The 21,432-nt window shown below is 42.1% G+C and overlaps 1 protein-coding gene across 2 annotated transcripts in view; it reads right to left on the reverse strand.

Annotated features, from left to right (window-relative positions):
* Positions 1 to 3,573: 3,573 nt before the first annotated feature.
* The window catches only part of PTGFRN (prostaglandin F2 receptor inhibitor), an 81,776-nt gene continuing 63,917 nt past the window's right edge, over positions 3,574 to 21,432 (reverse strand). For both annotated transcript variants that reach the window (XM_083498597.1, XM_083498598.1), the window contains 3 exons: positions 13,553 to 13,660; positions 7,386 to 7,691; positions 3,574 to 6,618 (listed from right to left, as the gene is read on the reverse strand). In XM_083498597.1, coding sequence (XP_083354723.1) covers positions 6,452 to 6,618; positions 7,386 to 7,691; positions 13,553 to 13,660 — 581 coding nt within the window. In that variant the 3' untranslated portion in view covers positions 3,574 to 6,451. The remainder of the gene's footprint in view (positions 6,619 to 7,385; positions 7,692 to 13,552; positions 13,661 to 21,432) is intronic.

The raw sequence follows: 21,432 nt of genomic DNA on the forward strand, positions 1-21,432 counted from the left end.
AATTTTAAAGACTCTGGAACATGGAAGAGTTCCCTCCCTAGCCATGAATTCTCCCCAGGCAGGGCTATAGGATTGTGCTTACAATTCCCACAAATTCTTTGGCCATCACTCGTAGCTGTGTCTTCCATAAGATGGTCTTCCATAAACACGGTTTTAACAATGAGTCTGTAAGTGACTGCGGAGGCCAATTCTGGATCCACACGTCCTTCCACAGTGGGGACATTGGTTTCCAGGCGGGAGTTGATCACGGTGTGGATTTGCCAAGCGTGCCTTCCTCTTAGCACATTTCTCCCTTGCATCCTGAGTTTCAGTGTCTTCAAAGCCCATGATATCTTTGGTAAAAGCTGTTCTCCAACTGGTGCGCTCACAGGCCAGTGTTTCCCAGTTGTCAGCGTTGATACTACATTTTTAAAGACACTTTTGTACAGTAGTTCAGAGCACTGTAGCATCATCAATGTGATTAAACGGAGCATGTGGGCTGTCAATTCAGTTTCAGCACAAGAACCAAGCACCACACAGGTTGAGGACTTCTCTGTGGCAAGCCCTTCCCCCTTCTTAATCTATTGTTACGCACCCGCTATAAACCTTGAACACAACCCTTGCTTTTCTAAAGCTGCCTGCTCAAGTGTGAATCCTAGGAAATATGAATCTCAAAGTAACAACCACCTTTTCCTTTGTGTGGAAATAACTAGTTTGAGGTGCTCATCAAATGCAGCTAATCATCCCTTGCCAAAACGTCTGCCCATCCCTTAATCATGTGAATCTTTTTTTTTGGGGGGGGGGGTTGAAACCTGCTAGTCTATGAAGGAGATACAGTGAAAAAGTATTTTTTAACAGATTACGTTAGCTTCAAAGGAAGGACTGTCAATGCTCACCTGATCAATGTCTTAACATTAATTGACCCTAAATTGGCCTCAAATCAACTCATCTCACAGTATGCCTCTGAGGACCAAGTTGGAACGGACCCTCAAGCCACTTGTAAGAACTCCACAGCAGAGCACTCTCCAGATACAGCGGTGGTGGAAAAGTATTGCTTCTTCACAGCCATGGAGCTTTGAGTTGTGTGATCAGATTCTCAACTTGCTGCCTACCACTTACGTTCTCCACATCTTACCTACCTTTCATTTCCCCTCGCTTTCTAGTAAACCAGGAAGGTGAGGGGGCTCGACAGGACAGCGCCCAATTGTGCCCATTCAAAAGTGGTCTTCAGTCCCCTAGAACAGAGGGGAGGAAGCGCAGGCCTCCAAGCCTCTTTAGTTGCCCTCAGGACTCTCCAAAGACCACTCCTCCTTCTAGGCCACACACTTCACTGCTCCTGCTTCACACCCTCCTTGAATGTTTTTGCCAAGCTGGAACTCATCCTTGCATGCCTAGATGGAGGACAGAGAAGGGTGTTCAAATGTAAAATGCACATTAGCTCCTCCAGCCACTTTTGCTTCTCCTCCCTGCCACCAGCACTGGCATTTGGCCACTGGAGGGTTGCCCAGAAGTCAAGGTGCTCTATGGTTGGGGGGTATTCCCCATTCCTGCCCCACAGCAATTAGGACTTCAGCAAGAGCTACAGCCCATGACAAATGCAAGCTCTCCAAAAGCAGACAGGAAGGCTTCACATTCCTTAGGCCTCTGGGGGAAGACCATTCCAGTAGGTCCACTGCCCCTAAGGAAGAAAATTGCTGAAGCAAGTCTACATCTCTACAGGAAGTGCGTTGACCAGGCATAGGCAAACTCCAGCCCTCCAGATGTTTGGGACCACAATTCCGATCATCTTTAGCTAACAGGACCAATGGTCAGGGATGATGGGAATTGTAGTCCCAAACATCTGGAGGGCTGGAGTTTGCCTATTCCTGGGTTTGACTATGACGAGGGATTCCACAAAAACCCTCCCAGATCCAGACCATCCCAGTGTAAGAGAGGCAATTTTGTCAGCAGGACTTTGCCGTTCAGGGATGAGAAGAGCTTTATGTGCCCAAGTTTCCTCTTCTACATAATCATCAATAAAACAGCAGCTCTGCCATCCTCTGCATCCAGCCATTCCACTTAATTCATCTGTCAGAGAAAGAAGGAAAGTGAAGCAAAGAAGAACAAAAGCAAGTAAGTGGTACGGAAATTAGGGCTTGAGAGCAGTATTTCTGCAAGGCCTCTTGGCAGATTTTGATACGCAGCTTGAACTGTCAAGATATATAGAGATGCCTTCGCTTGTCTTCATCTTGAGGAGAAAATTGCAAGCAGTTCTGGATAAGAAGGGAAACAGGTCATGACCAGAGTCCCAAAACATGTGCCCACTTAACTGTGGCTTAGCTAATGAGCTTCATTGCCACACAGGCACAGATCTAACTCAATTTCGCCCGTTACCAGCTCATTCAACACATCACTCATTCGTTTTATTTGTATGCCTCTTTTCTGCAAAAAAATAAGATAAAAATAATATTCCAAGCAGCTTACGACAAATAAAGCAGGAAGACATTTTAAACAATTTCATAATAATGTAGCAAAACAATAGTGAATATAGTAACATACAAAAAAAAAACCCACATTACTTAAGCAACAAGCAACATCCATTAGCAAAGGAGAGTTGCAGTTTCATCTTAGTCCCAGAAACACCTCTCCCATTATATTGCTCAGTGTCCATTTCCTGTAGCCGCTTGCAAAGGCAAGGTGTGGAGTAGCTGGAAACAACCCTCCCATAAAGTTCATCTGATCCATTCCAAAACTGCAGTCTACATATGGCAGAAAGATCCTGCTGAAGCTCACTGCCCCAGACTCAAAATATACTGAGTACCATTCCCTGAACAAAACTACTACAGTGGTACCTCAGGTTACATACGCTTCAGGTTACAGACTCCGCTAACCCAGAAATATTACCTCGGGTTAAGAACTTTGCTTCAGGATGAGAACAGAAATCGTGCTCTGGCGGCATGGCAGCAGTGGGAGGCCCCAGTAGCTAAAGTGGTGCTTCAGGTTAAGAACAGTTTCAGGTTAAGAACGGACCTCCAGAACGAAGTAAGTACTTAACCCAAGGTACCACTGTACCAAAAAAATCAATGAACCTTGCAAATCAACCTAACTATCCTTATCCTAACTATTCAACTTCGGACTCAGTAGAATTTGAATGTGTATAGTAAAAGAACAAGCATATTAACAAACTTCTGGGACAATTTGTTATTGTTGGCAAATTCAATAATGATAATGGTACAATTGTGGTAATGTGCTAACTATGTAAAGCAAGAGATTGTAAACAAAACAAAAAAACCCTTTCAGAGAAAAACATTACAGGGGCATCTCAAGTCAATACAGAGCGGACCGTAAAGCATCAACTAATGGTGATTTTGAGATATTCAGTGCATCATTTTAGAGCAGGATGCAGCAATATTGACATTCCAAAAAAGGGGACTGGTCAAGAATGAAGATCAGGGCTGCTTTTGACAACATAGACAAGCAACAACATTATTTCATTTTCCTTTGACTAAAATGGGATAATACACCACTCCATGCAGTGGAAACCATAAAGTACACTGAGCACCACATATAAAGGGGGAGAAACATGTAATTTAACACAATGACCACAGAACACGATTTTATAAAAAGACAATTTATTTTCAATGTAAAAAACACATTACACAGCATCGTTTAACTGTTCAACTCATATCTTCCAAAGCCATGCTGAACACATTTCTTTAAAAGCTTCCAGAGCTGTGCCTAAAACCTTTCTTCAAAATCAACCAAAAAGATTTCCTGTCCTTTAAGAAAGATGCTTTTGAAATGTTACCCAATTCGTGTTCCAAATGTCCTGAATTCCCAACTGTGAGCTAGAAGCATGGAAAGAGACAAATCAGGATTGACAGGAGCCCTTAGAATGTTTGACTGTTGATTCCATGACTGCAACTCTGACAAATACTGTTGAACACCTAACTGAATCCCATGCAACTTCTTCTCCACAGAGATACCAGAGAGAGTTAACACAAAACAGAAGCAACAAATATTTTCTGGAGAGACAGAAGAGCTACTTTTTAAAAAGAGGAACAATATAAAATTGGCACAATTGGAAGGAGACTCTGGAGTGGTACTACTTCAAGGTATACTTAAGTACAAGGGAGAAAGCATAATCCCAAATCAAAAGGAGCAGTTGAACCTATCAGCCAGATTTGTTTAGAAGAAAAATAGCTCTCCACCCTCTGGTCTAAGAAGTGTGGACAACAACTTGAGAGAACCTTGCTATGAAAGGCAGGGAATCCCTGAACCAAAATAACCCTGAGTTTCTTTCCATGGAGAGGCAAAGTGTGCAATAAGTGTTCAAAGAAAATTAAACTTTCCTGGGCTAAGCCATTTCATAATTATTGCATTTAAATGTTTTTGTTTATCCCTCAACATGTGAGAACAGAAAGACTCAAGACACAATATGCATGGAAGGATAATTTGTGCTTTAGACAACTGCTTCTGCTCCACTTTAAAAAAGAAAGAAATAAGTCTTACAACGTGGAGAATGCAACTAAAACGTTAGCTTGCAATGTGAAAGGTTAAGACATAGGATTTGTCTAGATGGGTGGGATGTCGGATTAAATATAAGCCACCTGGGGCAATGTTCTAAATGTCAAGTGCAAAAACGGTTTGCCACAGAGAAGGCCCCAAAGGGGCAGATTACCATGGTCAGCCAACCAGAACTCTCATATTTACTAAGCCTTCTGGAGGACTCTAGCCATGTTGACTCCATACAACTTTAAAGTTTGCAGATTTCCAGTGGGTTCCTGCAGCTCTCAAGGAACCTTTCAGGAATCTGAGTTTGGACACCCCAGAATTAAAGCTTGCAAACCTAGCAATATGCACAATCTTACACTGGAGTCAATGCAAGCTGAAACTGGTGATTTGTGAACACCATCTGTGTCTTCATATGAATGTGCTAAGTTGATGTTCACACACGTAACATCCTGCATGCCTCCTTGTGTATGTGCACAATCTCCATTCAACTTGTATTAACCAGTTTACTCTGCAGGTCAACTTCACCTCCAAGCACAATAGAGTAGAATGACCATTTGCTCTTTGCATGAACGTTCCACTTGAGTGTGGAACTCAAGTCACACATGTTTAATGCCTAAAGTTTTCTGGAAAATGCCTCTGTTCTGAATTCTTATTGCTTAGATATGCTGGCTGTGCTGGAAGATTTAGATGCCTTAAGTCACAGGGGCAGCTCCTTGGATAAGGGATAAAGGTATGTGGAAGACAAGATCTAGGTCCCTCTACTTTAGCACCAGAGATCCCTATCATGATCATTTATCCTAGTGTGTCAGCAAAGGATATGCTGCATTATGCGGCATGCACAAGGGAATCCAGAAAGGGAGCACTATCCCCACGTATATCCACTGTATTTCTCCCTCCCTCTTTACCCCTACCCTGAGTTACAACTGCAGACACTGATCAATGCCAAAGTCTACTTGGTGGCTGCAAAACCAATTGTGTAAGTTCCCCAATAACAAGCTGCAGATCTAGACTCTTGTTCACTGATCTGCAGGGGTCTTTGTCATGGTGCACCTTAATCTGTCATGGCACACTGCTCTCTGTGACTTTTTTCTACTTGCCCCGAGTCAGGAATGTTTGTACAAGGAGGATTCTGCCTCAATTTTAGACCTTCTGGTCCTTGAGTTAGGTAGACCTGTGATCCACCTAAGAACATCTAGCAGTCTCCATCCAGTTTCTAGAGGTGACATGTTCGTTATGAAAAAAAATTCACCAGCACAGTGAGCAGAAGTGGGAAAAGTGGTGGCACTTCATGTTGAGGCTCTTAGGAATATGCAGGGCACAGAAGCTCAAGCCCCTCTTATCAGTATGATAATAGTGGGCACAATATGAAGCACAGTGGGAGGCAGGGCACTGTAAGAAAAGGTTTGTATTGCTGCCTACTTCCTTTGCAGGGCTGCTAAACCAGCACTATTTAAAAAAAAAGACTTCAGAAACTACAATCCAAGTTTTAGTTTTGGATGAATTCCAATCCCACCAACAGCAGACAAGAGGATTTCCTCGCCAGATTCTGTCCGGAGTAAGGGAACCTGTTCTCTCTTCTCTAGGGATCAGCTAGTTATAAAGGAAGACATTTATTGCCTCTGAGCTCTTCCAATTCCATCTTCCTATTAAACAACAAGGGGAAACGTTTTAAACACAAGCCTTGATAGTGAGTCTTAGCTAAAGGTCTGCAGGAAGCACACTGTGGAACAGTTTGCCTGTGGGGGGAAAAGAACTATCCCCCAAAAAGTGCCACTTGAAGAAGAGCTCAATGCTGACAAACACTACTTGTGCTCTAAATGTGAAACACTGGTAAAAGGAGAAGTTCTATGTCCAGGAGAGAAGGTCAGACAATTGTTGTCAGGGCATTTTGGCTTGACACACTCAAGTCTGAGTAGCCTCAGGCCTTCCAAAATCCCCTCCCTCCCAAAATCGTGTGCATCCACCTCAACTTTGAAGCTCAGTCCATTTCCATAGACATAAGTCGGCGTCTCTCTCGTCGGGTTTCTTGAACTTCCTTCTTGCAGCACCAACGGGAACTGCAGTAGCCAATCAGACAAGATAAGAGTCCAATGATTGTGGACAGGCCAATGCCAATCAACAGTGGGAATTTGAAAGCATTCAGCACTGAGGGTGAGGGAGAAAGAAGAAGAAGAAATGTTATGCACAATCCAGAGAGAGTAAATGTTTCTTGCAAGTTAGAAAACGTATTCCTTTGCCATTTGTTACTTGCACCTGACCTGGACAGAGAAAGTAACATAGATTCATAAGGATGTCAATGCAGTCCCAGGTCAATTTATAAAGATTAAAAATGTTAAGAGTACTGAAAGAAATATTTGTCAGCTACTGTTATCTATGATTACCTAAACATCCCACCTTCCATTCTAAATTTTAAGAAAAAGAATCAAACACTGAGACTTTCCACCAGCAAATGTCCAGTTCAATCTATATTTAAAAGGCAACCAATTACCATGAAGGCCAGTAATCGAAACAACACTGTAAGCCAGCATAACATGGTGGCTTGGAATGAGCATCTGCCTGTAGAGTAAAATGTATGTTGCTTCAAACAACTCACATTCAACAGAAAAACAGCAGATTTCTGCAGACTAATTATACAAACTAGTTAAATAAAACAAATAGAAAACAGAGCAACTACTACTACTACAAGAAATCGAATTGCAAGCATATTAGTGCGTTCTAGCAGTTTTGTCTGATTTTCCCTGGATCATCACTTAGTGATGCAAGAACGGGAAAACCCTCATGGGCAGTCATAAAAACCAATAGTGGTAGAAAGCATTATGTTGTTTGCCATTATGCTGAAAGACAAAGTATGTTGATTACTTCTCAATGACAACTGATAATGCTATATATAAACAAATTGGAGGCACTCTTACCATCCATTTTCACAGTTACAAGGATTGGCTTGGATTTGACCTCCATCTCCTGTTGCCAGATCCCTGCAGTTGACCGTACCCAGGGGGTTACCAAGCAGTAGTGGTTGCCAAAGTCCTGGTCTTCACAGCCATGAATCCTAAGACGGAATTCCATGGGGCTGATTCTTTCCAAGCTGACATCACTGCTTCCATTTCTTTTGGCCTGGGTGACTATCCCTTTCCGATCTAATGAAGCGAGGAAAACGGGGTCTCTGTCCATTGCGATTGAGTGCATGGCAAACCAAGAGACATCGAAGGACATGTCATCTGAATTGGGAAACACCAATGTAAAGGGTAGGTATCACTAAACACAACAGTCCCAGGTAGGTACAGAGTTTCCTCTTGCCCTTCCCAGAGTCAAGTTTGCTAAACTGAAAAGCCTTAATTGCATCCAACAATGAATGGTGTCCAATTTGTGGGTCCTTCTGAGCAATAGCCTCAACTCTAAGCTTGTCAGGAGCAGAAGGAAGGGCTAATGCAGGGGTCAGCAACCTTTTCCAGCTGTGGGCAGGTCCACCGCGCCTCAGACCATGTGGGGGGCCGGACTATTTGTTTTTTGGGGGGAGAACGAATTCCTATGCCCCCAAATAACCCAGAGATGCATTTTAAATAAAAGCACACATTCTACTCATGTAAAAACACCAGGCAGGCCCCACAAATAACCTAGAGATGCATTTTAAATAAAAGGACACATTCTACTCATGTAAAAACACGCTGATTCCCAGACCGTCCACGGGCTGGATTGAGAAGGCGATAGGGCCGCATCCAGCCCCCGGACCTTAGGTTGCCTACCCCTGGGCTAATGTGATTATTAGCAAAAGAAGCTCCATTTGCAGCAGTACATTTGGGGCAATACTACACAGTTATTCTGCTTCAGACTGATATTCTGCTTCAGACTGATGGGGAAGCAAGAACTCAGAGGGGCTGCATGAGACAGCCCTTCAACCTATGTTAATCTCCAGCTACACTGCATTTAACTCCACTATATTCACTGCAATATCACATAGATATGATCTAACACTGGTTTTGATGGCATCACCACAGTCCTCTTTTTCCAGTCTCTGTTCTCTAGCTTGAATTACTGCAAAGTTCTTTTTACCCACCATCTGGGTAAACTGCATAGTTCAAAAACTGAACCTGATATTCCCGTTATAAAAGGGCTGTTTTAAAGCATAATCCCCAATTCATATGTGATGACAAGATTATTACAGGCCAGTATGTGTTCATTCTTGCATCATTTACTGTAGTTTTAAGATATGCTTGAACTGTTCTTTATGAGGACATGGGAAGAGAAGAGGAAAATGTAGCATGGCTTTAGGAAAGTATAGTAATGCTCAGAGGAATATCCAACCTGTTTAAGGTGGAAGGGCAAGCTATTGCAACCTTCAAAACAAGACATCAAATCATGGGTTATGAAACAATATCAGACAGCAGTATTCCCCTAAAACTGAGGTAATGCGAGTATAAGCAGGTTGCCTTACAGACAGTAGAAACAAGTTTCTGTGACATTGCAAGGTTTGTTCCCTGTATGCATTGCCCCAATTCAGATCACCTACCTACCTACCTATCTACTTTGCGTGGTGTGCCATTAGGAACAAAGGCCTCCAATTTCACTAACAGACTAATCTCTCTCAAGTGTCTTTGCACTGACTTCCACCTCTAACACTGGATGACAGGTAGTCAGAGTCCATCAGTATATCCTGCATTCTTCCCTCCAATGTGCAAGATTATACTAAATCCATTAGCAGATCTGCACTTTTAACCTCATTAGACTGGTAGCTGAGGATGCAGTTTAATCGTTGCAACTGTCTTCTAGGCCTAGTCTTCAGAGAGCTGGAAAGCAAGTGTAAGATCCATCACATACTACAAAGAATAGATTTACCGTAACTATGCCTGCTACAATATTGCTTGGGCTGTACCCTCAAAGTCAAAGTTCATTATGACAATCTTTGCATGAAGTGGATGTCAACTGATTACGTTCATGATAACAGAAGGCAGTTGCCTCATCTGAAAAGAAGCATGATGCTTATCCATTTTTACTAGACTTGTGAAAGATGCTTTACACACGAGGCTTAAGTACGTGTACATTTTTATATCTTTGTTAAATTTATATCCCATGTTCCTCTGTGCAATACTCAAGGTGGCTAGCAATAAAATAAATCATCTTAAAATTACACTCACACCACAATCTAAGAAGAGAAGTTGAAAATCGTCTATCAGCATCCAGTTACAATAATATCAACATGGAAGATGTACAAGGCTCTAGAAGAGTGTAATGAAAATGTTCCCAAAATTACAAAACCAAAATCAACAAAAGTTTCATTGGAGGAGGGGTGCAATTATGCACATCCTGGGTTTATCTGACTGCAAAACTACGCCTTTGTCTACAGGGAACAGTAGGGAATGCAAATCAAAGCTTCATCAAAAGCATAAAGATTACAGAGGCATTAAGACATAGACTGGGAGCCAGAAGGAGGCTCCCAGTCTATATCTTGTAACTCATGAAAGTTACCCTGCCCATGTGAAATACAAAATGCAGCCTAGAGAACTCTAGAAGTCTCTAGCTTGGTTTTTGCCGCATTAAGATATTTTTTGCTGTTATTAGGTACTGCCATTTGTCATAAGCTGTTTATTGATTGCCCTTGTGGAAATTATGTTATCCTGCCTTCTGTTGCAGATAAAAAGGTACCAGAAACAAGCATTATTCACAAGCTGTGCACCCTAATAGGATCATTTCTATTGGATAACCTGCATCATCTGTGCAGTCCATTCATCCGCTGTAGCTGAAGGGAAGCCAATTAAAAAAACCTTGCATATTTGTAGTTTGTCATGTGGACAGCCAATCCGAAAAACTGCCCAAGACCCAACATTAAGATGTCCAACAGATGGGAACAATCTATCTTCATCCAGATGGGTTATCAGAATCTCTGACCAGAGGGATGCGAATGTCCCAGATACCTTACTTACAATCCCTAAAGCCATTCATTACCCACATATCTATCCATCTCATTCCTGGACTTCACATTTCTGACTAACTTGATCCAATTACACTAGAACACGCCAAGAGACTTAACTCCTAGGAAGAGGAGCATGTCTTAAGCTACTACCTATCTTTTCCACAATTTCATTTTCCTTTCATCTCTCACGGCCCTGACATTAACCTTTGTAACTTTATAATACATGTGGACAATATTTCAGTAAATCTGGTGAATATTTTGTGAGTTGGGACGATATTGGGGATTGCAGAAGCAGCAATAAAAGCAGAAACAGTGGCAGAAGCAGGAATAAAAATATCAGTCAGAAGCAAGATGCAGTGGAATCTAACAGAAGTCCTGGTCGGATTTAATTTTTATACTAATGGACTTTAAAGAGAGATGGCTGTAGGCAGTTACTATTCTAAGATGTGAATAATATTTGTCACACTTTGGAGAAGCTCTTGTGGCACTTTTGGGGATAGAGAAAGATAGCATTTGGAACTGTGACAAATTAAGCCTTAAAACTGTGCACATGGGGCAAATTACAGTGGTAGGACACTTCCTTCCTGGAAGGAACTTTGAAGTGGATCAGCATGTAAAGCACACAGTTATATGCATGTTTTGATTTGGCATGCAAATCTAAACTCTCTGACCTTTAGTCAATTCCCTTGGTCAACCAGCCTTCAAGATTCTGAGTCCCATCCCCAGCCTATCTGCTTGGCACTGTGTACATTGGCTTGACAGAATAGAGCTCCTTAAGCCTTGCCAAATCTCAGTGTTGAGACCGTTTGTATTTAACAAAAGAAAGCAAGGACATAGAGACTTTTCCTTCATTTTGTAATTCCCACGGTAGTGCTTACAAGTTGTAGTTGCAGCATATTAAAGTCTTCTATTCAAATGCTTCTCCATAAAATATGAACTCTGCACACGGACCTATGGAAAAGCTAACCTAAAAACCTGCGGCCCTCCAGCTGTTGTTTGACTACAACTTCCATCCCCCCGATCATGGGCTATGCCGGCTGAGGGTGAGGAGAGCTGAAGTCCAACAACATCACAACAGCCACAGGTGACTCACTCCTGCTTTCAGGGTGTATCTTCTCTACCAAGGACTTTAAGTCTACTACAGCAAAAATGAAAATAGGAATGATTCTGTTTATCAGAAACCAAGTGCTAATGAAATATCTGTAGAGTTATGGCTCTAGTAATCCAACTTTTGTTGTGAAGTAACAGCAGCAAGTATGTACTGCTGAATGGTGGAAAATACAGGTGAGGCTCCATGCAGCACAGCCAAACTATCCGTACCTGTTAACTCTCTATACTCCGGTGTAACTGAATGGGGTTGGTGATCACACAGACTAGTGACAGAACCAATCCCGAGGGAGTGTGGGGATGGGACATGAGAGACACAAGGACAAGGAAAGCAACCACTTTCCTCTGGCCTGGATAGAAACAGCTGCAAACATGGCAGCTGTACTCCTGGTTCCTTCCGGGAACCTTAAACCAGAAGGCTGAAGAAGACTTATAACAGTAGACACGTTTGGTAGGAATACTTGAAGAATTTGACGTTTGTGAATTCTGATACAAACTGACTGGATCTGTAGTTCTCAGGTCATAAAAATTTCAAAGTATGTTTTGAGAGAAGGCATTTAGAAATATGTATACAAACACAATTCTTCATTATTAACGAGGAAGAAGGATGTACTAGGCTTATGGGTGAACACATGCAAAAGTGATATGGACCAGAAATAGTCCAATTCACCCTTCCTTATTGTGAGAGTGATTAGCAATAAGGGTATAAAGTTGCCTGTCAGATTGTAGGTTTTTGCCTTTTATTGTCTGGACCAGTAGTTAAATGGAGTACTTTTGGCAGTACCATTCACTGGACATTAAGTAACTTAAGGTATTGTGTTAACAAATTAAAGGTCCAACACTTATAGTTACTGAACAAATTGATTTTAAAAAAAAGTTTTAAGGAAAGGAGCAGGCTGACAGACAAAAGGGCATTTGGCTTCTCAGCTCAGCAAGGTTTTTGAAATACTTCCTGTAAGCACTTTGAACACATCAACACAAATACTAAGGATTAAGGAAAAATGAATTGTTTGCCCTAGATGTGTCCTCAACATACTGCATAAAAAGTATAAACACCCATCAGAATTACATTTGTATAGGTGAGCTGCAAAGCTTAACTGAAAATAGCTAAGCCCAGATTTGTGTGCCGAACACCCACAACGACCAGGCTGCTCAGTCAAATAAGCATATTCTGAAATGTGCTGGGTGTAGTGTGTTTTCAAGAGGTATACAGTGATGATTAAACATGCAAGTCTTCCACAGGAGAAACAAAAAACAAAAAACACCACAGCAGGATTTTGAGTACAAAAGTAAAATTTTATATTATCTCACGAAGGACTAGGATTCCTTACTATGTGGACACTTTCAGATGTACTGTTTTGCTGAGATTAGTTATTGAAGACCTGCAATTCATCACAGGGTTCCATTCTCAACTGAGACACAGTACTCAGGTAATGAAAGAAAGTCTTAGTTCATTGCTAAACTATTAATTAATAAGCAACCATGTTCAAAATTAGATGGGCAGGCACTACAAATTGGCCTGAAAGATAGCTCCAAAAATCATCTGTCCTCTGGGAACCATCTCCAGTTGTGCACGATAAAACTTCTGTCCACAGTTTTTATTCTGTCTTGACAGCTGGGCAAACAGCTGGCATCTCATAGCATACAGAAAGGGTTTGAGTTAACAGTGGATAATGAAGTGTAGGACTGTGGCAGGTGTGGATCTCTTTCCTCACTTCCACGAGTTCTAGGGCTGCATCAACTCCATCTATGCTTTCATGGAAAATTCAGACCCAGAACTCCCTGGTATGACTAAGAAAGTGGGACTCACCCAAGCACAGCTGCAGCTTACAGAAGCACCTGATAATTATAATCCAACTCAGATTATAAGAAGTTTGATAAAGGGTGAAGCTAGCAAGTTATGTAAGTTAAGAGAGTCTTCAAGATTTTCCATGGTATTGTGGAAATGGATCATTTAATTCCAACTTCTACTTGCAAGCATAACACATCCGAAATTGTAAGCATGTTCAAAAATAAAAAGGGAAAAAGGAAAAGCCATTATCATTCAAGAGGTTCAAATCATACCTGGACTGATTACTGTCCCTGCAATGGAGATGATGCAATCTAACTTCACCAGCTCTCCTCGATAAACTGTTGTTTTATGCGATTCGACAGAGACATTGAAAACAGGACCTATGAAGAAAAACACATATTTCTCATGTGTGACCTCATATATTACACACAAACGGAAAACCTTTCCTAGTATAAACATATATTCATAAGCTGCATCTGGCCAAAGGTTCATGCCTCTAAAATGTACTTAGGAAAACTGAAGCAAAACAAGAAGTGTTCAGGCCCTGAGAACATTTTATGTGCTCAACACCATCAGAATTAGCTTTTGCACCAGTCTGTAGAGTATCAGACTTAATCTCAGGGTCGTGGGTTCGAGCCCCACGTTGGGTGAAAGATCCCTGCATTGCAGGGGGTTGGACTAGATGACCCTCATGGCCCCTTCCAGCTCTACTATGATTCTATGAAAATTCAACAGTACTTCACACATTCTGTTGTCAGTGCTGACATTTATGAGAGCACAAGAGAGCTCTTAAGGCTACCTGTTAGCTGTACAGTGGTACCTCAGGCTACATACGCTTCAGGTTACATACGCTTCAGGTTACAGACTCTGCTAACCCATAAATAGTACCTAGGGTTAAAAACTTTGCTTCAGGATGAGAACAGAAATCGTGCTCCGGTGGCGCAGCAGCAGCAGGAGACCCCATTAGCTAAAGTGGTGCTTCAGGTTAAGAACAGTTTCAGGTTAGGAACAGACCTCCAGAATGAATTAAGTTCTTAACCCGAATTAAGCTCTTAACCCGAGGTACCACTATACTTGCTTTCGAGCTTGGCACCACTAAAACTAGGATTTCAAAAAGCACTATAAATCCAATGATATTCCGTGCATATTTTGATGGTACCAGGGACATAATTTTTGCTACATTATTATGATTATTTGATGTATTTATATTCTGCCTTTCTCCCGAATTGGGATTAACATTATAAAATACAAAGTAACAAAAGCAAACTAGTTAAAAACAGTAATTAAAATGCAGCGGAACGTATTTTAAACCAGCCATTAAAATACAGTTCTTCCTGACAGCATTCCAGTGCAGCATCGCCTGCACTTTAATCTTCAAAGGCCTGTCTGAATATGAAGCTCTTAGCCTGCCGGTGGAAGGTTAACAAAGAGGAAGCCAATCTAACCTCTCTTCAGAGGGAATGCCAGAATACGGGAGCAGCCAAAGAAGAGGCTCTCTCTTGTGTTACCACCAACCATGCTTCGGGTGTGGATGGGACCAAGCGAATGTGCTCACGCTCATCCGAAGACCTTAGTACCCAGGCAGATTCATTATCTTTCAGGTTGCCTGTACTCAAGCCACAGAAAGTTTTACACGCGTTAAGTCCACCCCAATTTTGCTGCCTAAAACAAAGGGCAAGAACACCCTTCCTCTTTATACATACAGGACTGGCAATAGGACAGCATACTCCACTGCAGGGGCCAGGCTGTGAAAGACACACACACAGTTCTGCGCTCGAAATACCTTGCTCCAGCTCACTCCCTGCTTTGCAGCACCTGCTCTCTCCCCACTGAAACTGGTGGTGCCAGTGTGCATCATGTGGGTAGAACGATGCACATGTTGGGAATTCCATTCCACTCTTGCTGCAGATATGAGGGATTGTTACATGTCACATGTCTGTTTACATTCTGGCACAGATTGCTGGAGTCCTGTGAGCGGAACATCCGTTCTGTATTGCTTTTGTTTTCTCTCTCTCCGAAAAGAACGTCAAGGAGAGAGGACATGTTTTTTTTGTGTCCTGATTTATGTGTAATAAATGCGTAGTTTAGTATAGTACCCACACCTCAAGCCTGATCTGTTGTGTGTTTACTCTGCTAAGTAATGTGTGCTCTTGAATGCACAGCAGCTTGAGTCGCAGACGCACGTCGGAGGATGACAACTGATGGATCTCCGCAGCAGCAAGGCTGAGAAGGGAGATGCTCCGGCTGGGGCCAAGCCAGCTGGCTTTCCATCCAACGGTTCCGACAGCACATACAAGTCTGATGCTTACTAAAATGCATGGCCTCGTCTGCCGGCCACTCTGCTTACTTGCCCAATGGCACTGTTTGTAATGTGCTGCAGGAAGCTGATGAAACAGCATGCCAGCCCAGGCAGCTACAACCAAAGACCATTGCCCAGAATATGGGACTTCCTAGGGAGCTCAGGAGGAATGCCCATGGAGGGATGCCACCCAGCATCCACACCTAAGCTGCCTTCTTATTCTCCATCTTGGACCTTATACCTATTAAAGCCTACCCTTAACTTCCAGGAGCAGAAAGCAGTTATGAGAGAGGGAGAAGAGAGATGCTGAGAAGAAGAAAAAAGTTAATATCTCTGTTTATTTAAAGCATTTTTACTCCAATCTTTGGCCAAAAAGGCTCCAACAGAATCTTATGAAGATCAACAAAAAGATTAAGATTAAGAAATATCCCGCTCCCATGGTGTTGAAGATCACAGCCTCCAGGGTTGCTCCTGGCTGGCTAAAAAAAAAGATGGAGAAAAGATATATGTTCCTGCAACATGGCCTTAGTCTTTGTTGAGATTTCTGCTCTTTCAAAGTGAACCAGTACTCCAATATTTGCTGTTTCTCTTACAGTCAGGCTAGGCCAGTATTCTCAAGGGACACATTCAACAGCAAAGCAAGTTTCTGTTAAGGATGTTAGCAGCTTGCAAACCATGTTATTTTTTTCTTGGTCTATGCTGAATCAGCCATAGAAGTCAAACCTCTGTATTGCAAAGAGAATTTATTTTTATTAAGATAACTTTTTTAAAAAGGAAAACCTGATATATAACCACTCTCAAAGACACATTTTACTGTGACCAAATTCAACTGTTGGAAGCAGTTACTACCTCAATGATTACTTCAAAATTAACATGGTACCAAATTTCTCTTCTAAATTACATTTTTGTATCGTACAGCATGAGATTGAATTTATCTATTGCCCTAATTACTTAGATAAGAAGGATGCCCAACAATAGCAAAAATATTTTTTAAATAAATAAATATTTACATATGAGTACTACAATAACACAGAGGATGTAGTGAACCCACATAATCAAGACCATTCCAATGATTCACAAATATAAATATAAGATGGGCACATTTTCTTCCTCGCTGCTGAATTTTTGTACCGATAAAGCAATTCCTACATAAGAAGAGTGCCATAAAAAAAATCTGTTCTACATGCTTTCCACTTCAGACAAAAATAGTTACATTAAATTAATCCTGTATCAAGTTAAGAGGGAATTACTGCATTTTCTAGTGCCTTATCAGCCTATAAGAGGAAAACCAAATTTATGTCCCTGATGACAGCTCTTCCCTAGAAATTACTGCCAATCGTTAAAAAATGATGGAAGGCATTCCATATATTCAGTGTCACTTAGAATGGTCTATGCATAAGCAGGCACTGCAGAAAGCAGAAGGAACATGGCTAGAGCAATCCCACCTCACTCAGTAGGGAAGATTCGTAGGAGAGCCACTGCCATATCCAGAACCCTGCTGGCTTGCTACAGAAAGGACAGAGTTGCCATTTTCAGAGGTGGCATATTTCTGTCTGGCAACCCTGGAATGCCAGTTCCTGGTCTCAGGTTGTTCCCAGTACCGGCAGCACGTTAGTGATAGCAGCAGAGCTTTCCATGATCACACTGGCAACTATAACCCAAGAACTACCATACAACTCAATTGGTTTAACAGACGTTAGTTGCTGACCTCTGCTCCTCATCCAAGTTCCCAAAAGAGAACCCTAACAATTGGGCATCATACAAATCAACAGGCCCATGAGCCATAATCCCTATGCAAGACTTAGATATTGTGCAGATTTTACCTTAAGGAATACACCATCATGTAAAACAGGAGATAATATTGATACAGTGGTGCCTCGCAAGACGAAAAGAATCCATTCTGTGATTCTCTTCATCTAGCGGTTTTTTCGTCTTGCAAAGCAAGCCCATTGACAGATTAAAGGATTAGCGCTATTAGCGGCTTTTAGCGGCTTATCTGCTGATCGGATCAGCTGATAAGCGGCTTAGCGGCTTAGAAGAAAGGGGGGAAAGGGGGGGAAAACAGCAGGAACTTGCAAGACATTGTCGTCTTGCGAAGCAAGCCCATAGGAAATTCGTTTTGCGAAGCACCTCCAAAACGGAAAACTCTTTCGTCTAGTGAGTTTTCCGTCTTGCGAGGCATTCGTCTTGCGGGGCACCACTGTAATTAGTAACCTCCAAAGAAGATCTTTTAGTTTTCACTCATGTTATCATCACTGGGGAAGCTGCATTATTTTATTAGGATGAAAACAAACTGCTGTGATGAAGTATTATAGAGAACTCTATTCTTATTAGAACTATATTTGTGTGTGTGTGTGTGTGTGTGTGTGTGTGTGTGTGTTCTGTTGTGAACCACTTTGGGATCTTCAGATGAAAGATGGTATGCAAATTCAATAAATACTAATAAAAATATTTTGTGACATTTTAACTTGTTCTAGTGTAGGTATTACCCAGGTGTAGCATTAAAAGGCTTCTCTGTGGTACTTATTATCAAAAAGTGTTCATAATCAGGATGTTATGTATGTTTGCAGACACACATTTGATAAATGCACTTTAATTCTGTGTTGCTTGTCATTTTATTAAGTATTATGATTCAATGATAAGTGTGTTTTACTTTTAAATGGCACTGAATTTACAAAGGAGGGTGTGTGTTTTTTTAAAAAATGAACAGTGTAGTAATATGAAAATGGGAACAATTTTTCAATCAGAACTGTTGACAACTCTAAAAAGATTCCTATGGAGACGTTCTCAGCTCTTGCACTGGGTTTAGGAAATATGATTTGCCCCAAAGGTGAGGGGCAGAGTTCTGCTGAAACAATTGTTAGACTATCTAGTCTGTCATGCACCATTATTTGAGGTAGGATAAAAAGGTAAGAAAAGGTAAAGGACCCTTGGACGGTTAAGTTCAGTCAAAGATGACTATGGGGTTACGGCGCTCATCTCGCTTTTCAGGCCAAGGGAGCCGGCGTTTGTCCACAGACAGTTTTCCAGGTCATGTGGCCAGCATGACTAAACTGCTTCTGGCACAACAGAACACCGTGACGAGTGCCAGAAACGCCGTTTACCTTCCTGCCACAGTGGTACCTATTTATCTACTTGCACTGATATGCTTTCAAACTGCTAGGTTGGCAGAAGCTGGGATGAGCATCAGGAGCTAACCACATTGCATGGATTCGAACTGCCGACCTTCCAATCGGCAAGCCCAAGAGGCTCATTGGTTTAGATCACAGCGCCACCAACACCCCTACTGAGGTGAAGTATGACGTATCAGTGAGAAACCTGATTTAAATTGGATTCCCCCTCCCTTTTAAAATTTCGTAGATTTACATCAATCCACCCTAAAAAAGGGGGTGGGGTGGGAAGAAGGAATATACACATAATTGCTGTGTTGATCCCATCCTAACACAACTAAATATGCATTAAGGATCCCAGTGAAACAACTGTGACCTTCACAGAAATACAGTGCCAAAGCAGCAAATTATATTTAAAATATATCCTCCCCTGGGACAGAAAGAGACACACAAAACTCGATCCAACAGACAGTAGCAGCACGCAGTTGCTGTCTGGCCATCCTAGGTTCATAAGAATGCGACTTTCAATGCTACATTGAACACAGAGCATATAACAGCATGCCCATAGTATGAGATATAGGAAAAACTGATGTCATCCACAAGCCCTTCCTCTTCCAAAATATTACTCACATCTACCCTGGCCTCAGACCTTGCAATATTATTGTGAAGCTGCTATCATCTTGTCATTTAATAGGCCCTTCTCTCACATAATTCTAGTCATAACTGTTTTTTCTGTGTACATTCTTCGACCAGCACTAACCACACAGCAGAAGATATTACAAAAACAAAACGTTGTGTGTTTTAGCTGCGGCTTGTATTTCCAGCCACCAATTGACAAGAAGCCGTACCAGAATTATTAAAGCACTATCTTGGGCCTGTGCAGGGGAGGGAGGCTGACAGTCTCTCTTTTTGCTTCGCCTCAAAAAGAAGGAAAAGGCTAAGTAAGATTGTGTTGTGTGAACATAAAAATAGCCCTGCTGGATCAGACCAAAAAGTTCCATTAATCCAATGTCCTGCCAGTGGTCAACCAGATGCCAGTGCAAAGTCAGCTAGCAGGAGATAAGGCAAGACCCCCTCCTTCTTCACAGGAACTGGGACTCAAGAAGTCCACTGCTTTGAGTACAGAGTTACATAGCAGCCACTCGCAGCATTCTCCTTCATGAGATTATCCAGTTCCCTTCTAAAGCCATATAAGCTAGCGGCCATCACAACTTACAGCAGCAAACTCCTTCACTTTGTGAAGTTGTCCTTAATTTTAGCTGCCTTCAAGCCAGTCAGCTTCTTTGGATGAACCCAAGTTTTAGGGAGTAGGAGAAGAATAACAATACTTCTCTCTAACTACTTTCCCCGCGCCATTCATAATTTTGCAAACCTCCACCCCCTTTCTCTACAAACTTTTCTAAATCTATATCAAGTTTCCCCTAAGCTGCCTTACTATGATTATTTAAGTGAAAAGTGCAGATTATTATAGTCTTCTCTCACAGAAAAGGTGAAAGAGGGGAAGGAGCTTTAACAAACACAGTTCCAAAAGGAATTGTTGTGAAAATAAGAATTAATAAATGGGGTGGGGTTTATTTGGTGTTTTGGGTGTGTGTGTGTGTGTGTGTGTGTTTTGGGGTGTGCCAGCCTTCTTGTTCCTGATAAATTGAGAGGGGTTTGGCTGAGAAATACAGTATACTGTCTCTCTGGAAGAAACTGCTTTTGGCCTACCTGGGAATTGTAAGGGTTAACAGTGCTTGTGGAGTCAGCATTACTGAACAGTGAGGGACGCAGCTGCCCTTTCTTACAATACAGTGGGCGCAAGGAAGGGCATAAACAGGCTCTCCCCTTCCACTGCAAGCCCCACAGACTGCAGTGACTCGTACCGACTATAAGGGAAAAGGCGGCCTCAAATTCATGACTGGCTCATGGTGGCTTCATTTAGCCAGAGCTGCCTCGAGAATTCTGTAGTGGAACTGGAAGGTGGGATATACATGTTTAAATAAATACTTTGATGGTCTCATTTTGCATGCTGTACAAGCAAGTCCCAGGTACGTGCCCCAAGGGTAAACACCGACAGTGTGCTCACACACAGTTCTAATTGGCCACATGCTGAATATTAGTGCTGGGCTGTAGGCAGGCAAGTATAGAGACTGCTGAACACATGGGTCCTGGTTGGGATGAAGCACAAATTTGCAGAAGGGTCTAGGAACAATTTAAGAAGCTGTGCAGGGCTCCATAAGCAAAGCACAAGGAGGCTGGGATGCTCACTGCCCGGGATATTAAGCAGGAGTAAGCTAAAAATAGTTAACAGCTAGCGTATGGAATAGCACCACCAAGCGCGGAAACTGGGCATCCAGGTCCTGTACAACATTTCAGGATAGGACCTATGTGTGCAGTTCTCGCAACCCTAGTATTGAACATGTTGTTCTTCTCTTGCTAGGGGACATAATAAATGTGATATCACACTACCTAGAGCCCTGAAAGAGCACATACTACTTTGTTACTGAAAAGCCAACCTCTTTTATTAAAAGATATAAAGCAAGTTAGACAAGATGCGTCTGAGGTTTTGCCCTCACGTATTTTCGTTATGCCTCTGGTGCTGAAGTGTTGCCTTGTGCTATCTCTTGCCTTCAGGGAACTCAAGAGTTCACTGGCCAGGTTATGCAGCCATGCTTGCAAAAGGTTTCCTTTTGCAGTTTGCAACCATACAGCTCTCATACATCTAAAGCCCAGAAAAGTAGTGCTGAGCAGCTGAACGGTT

This window comes from Podarcis liolepis (assembly GCF_965112155.1).
Source record: "Podarcis liolepis genome assembly, chromosome: 4".
Lineage (NCBI taxonomy): Eukaryota > Metazoa > Chordata > Lepidosauria > Squamata > Lacertidae > Podarcis > Podarcis liolepis.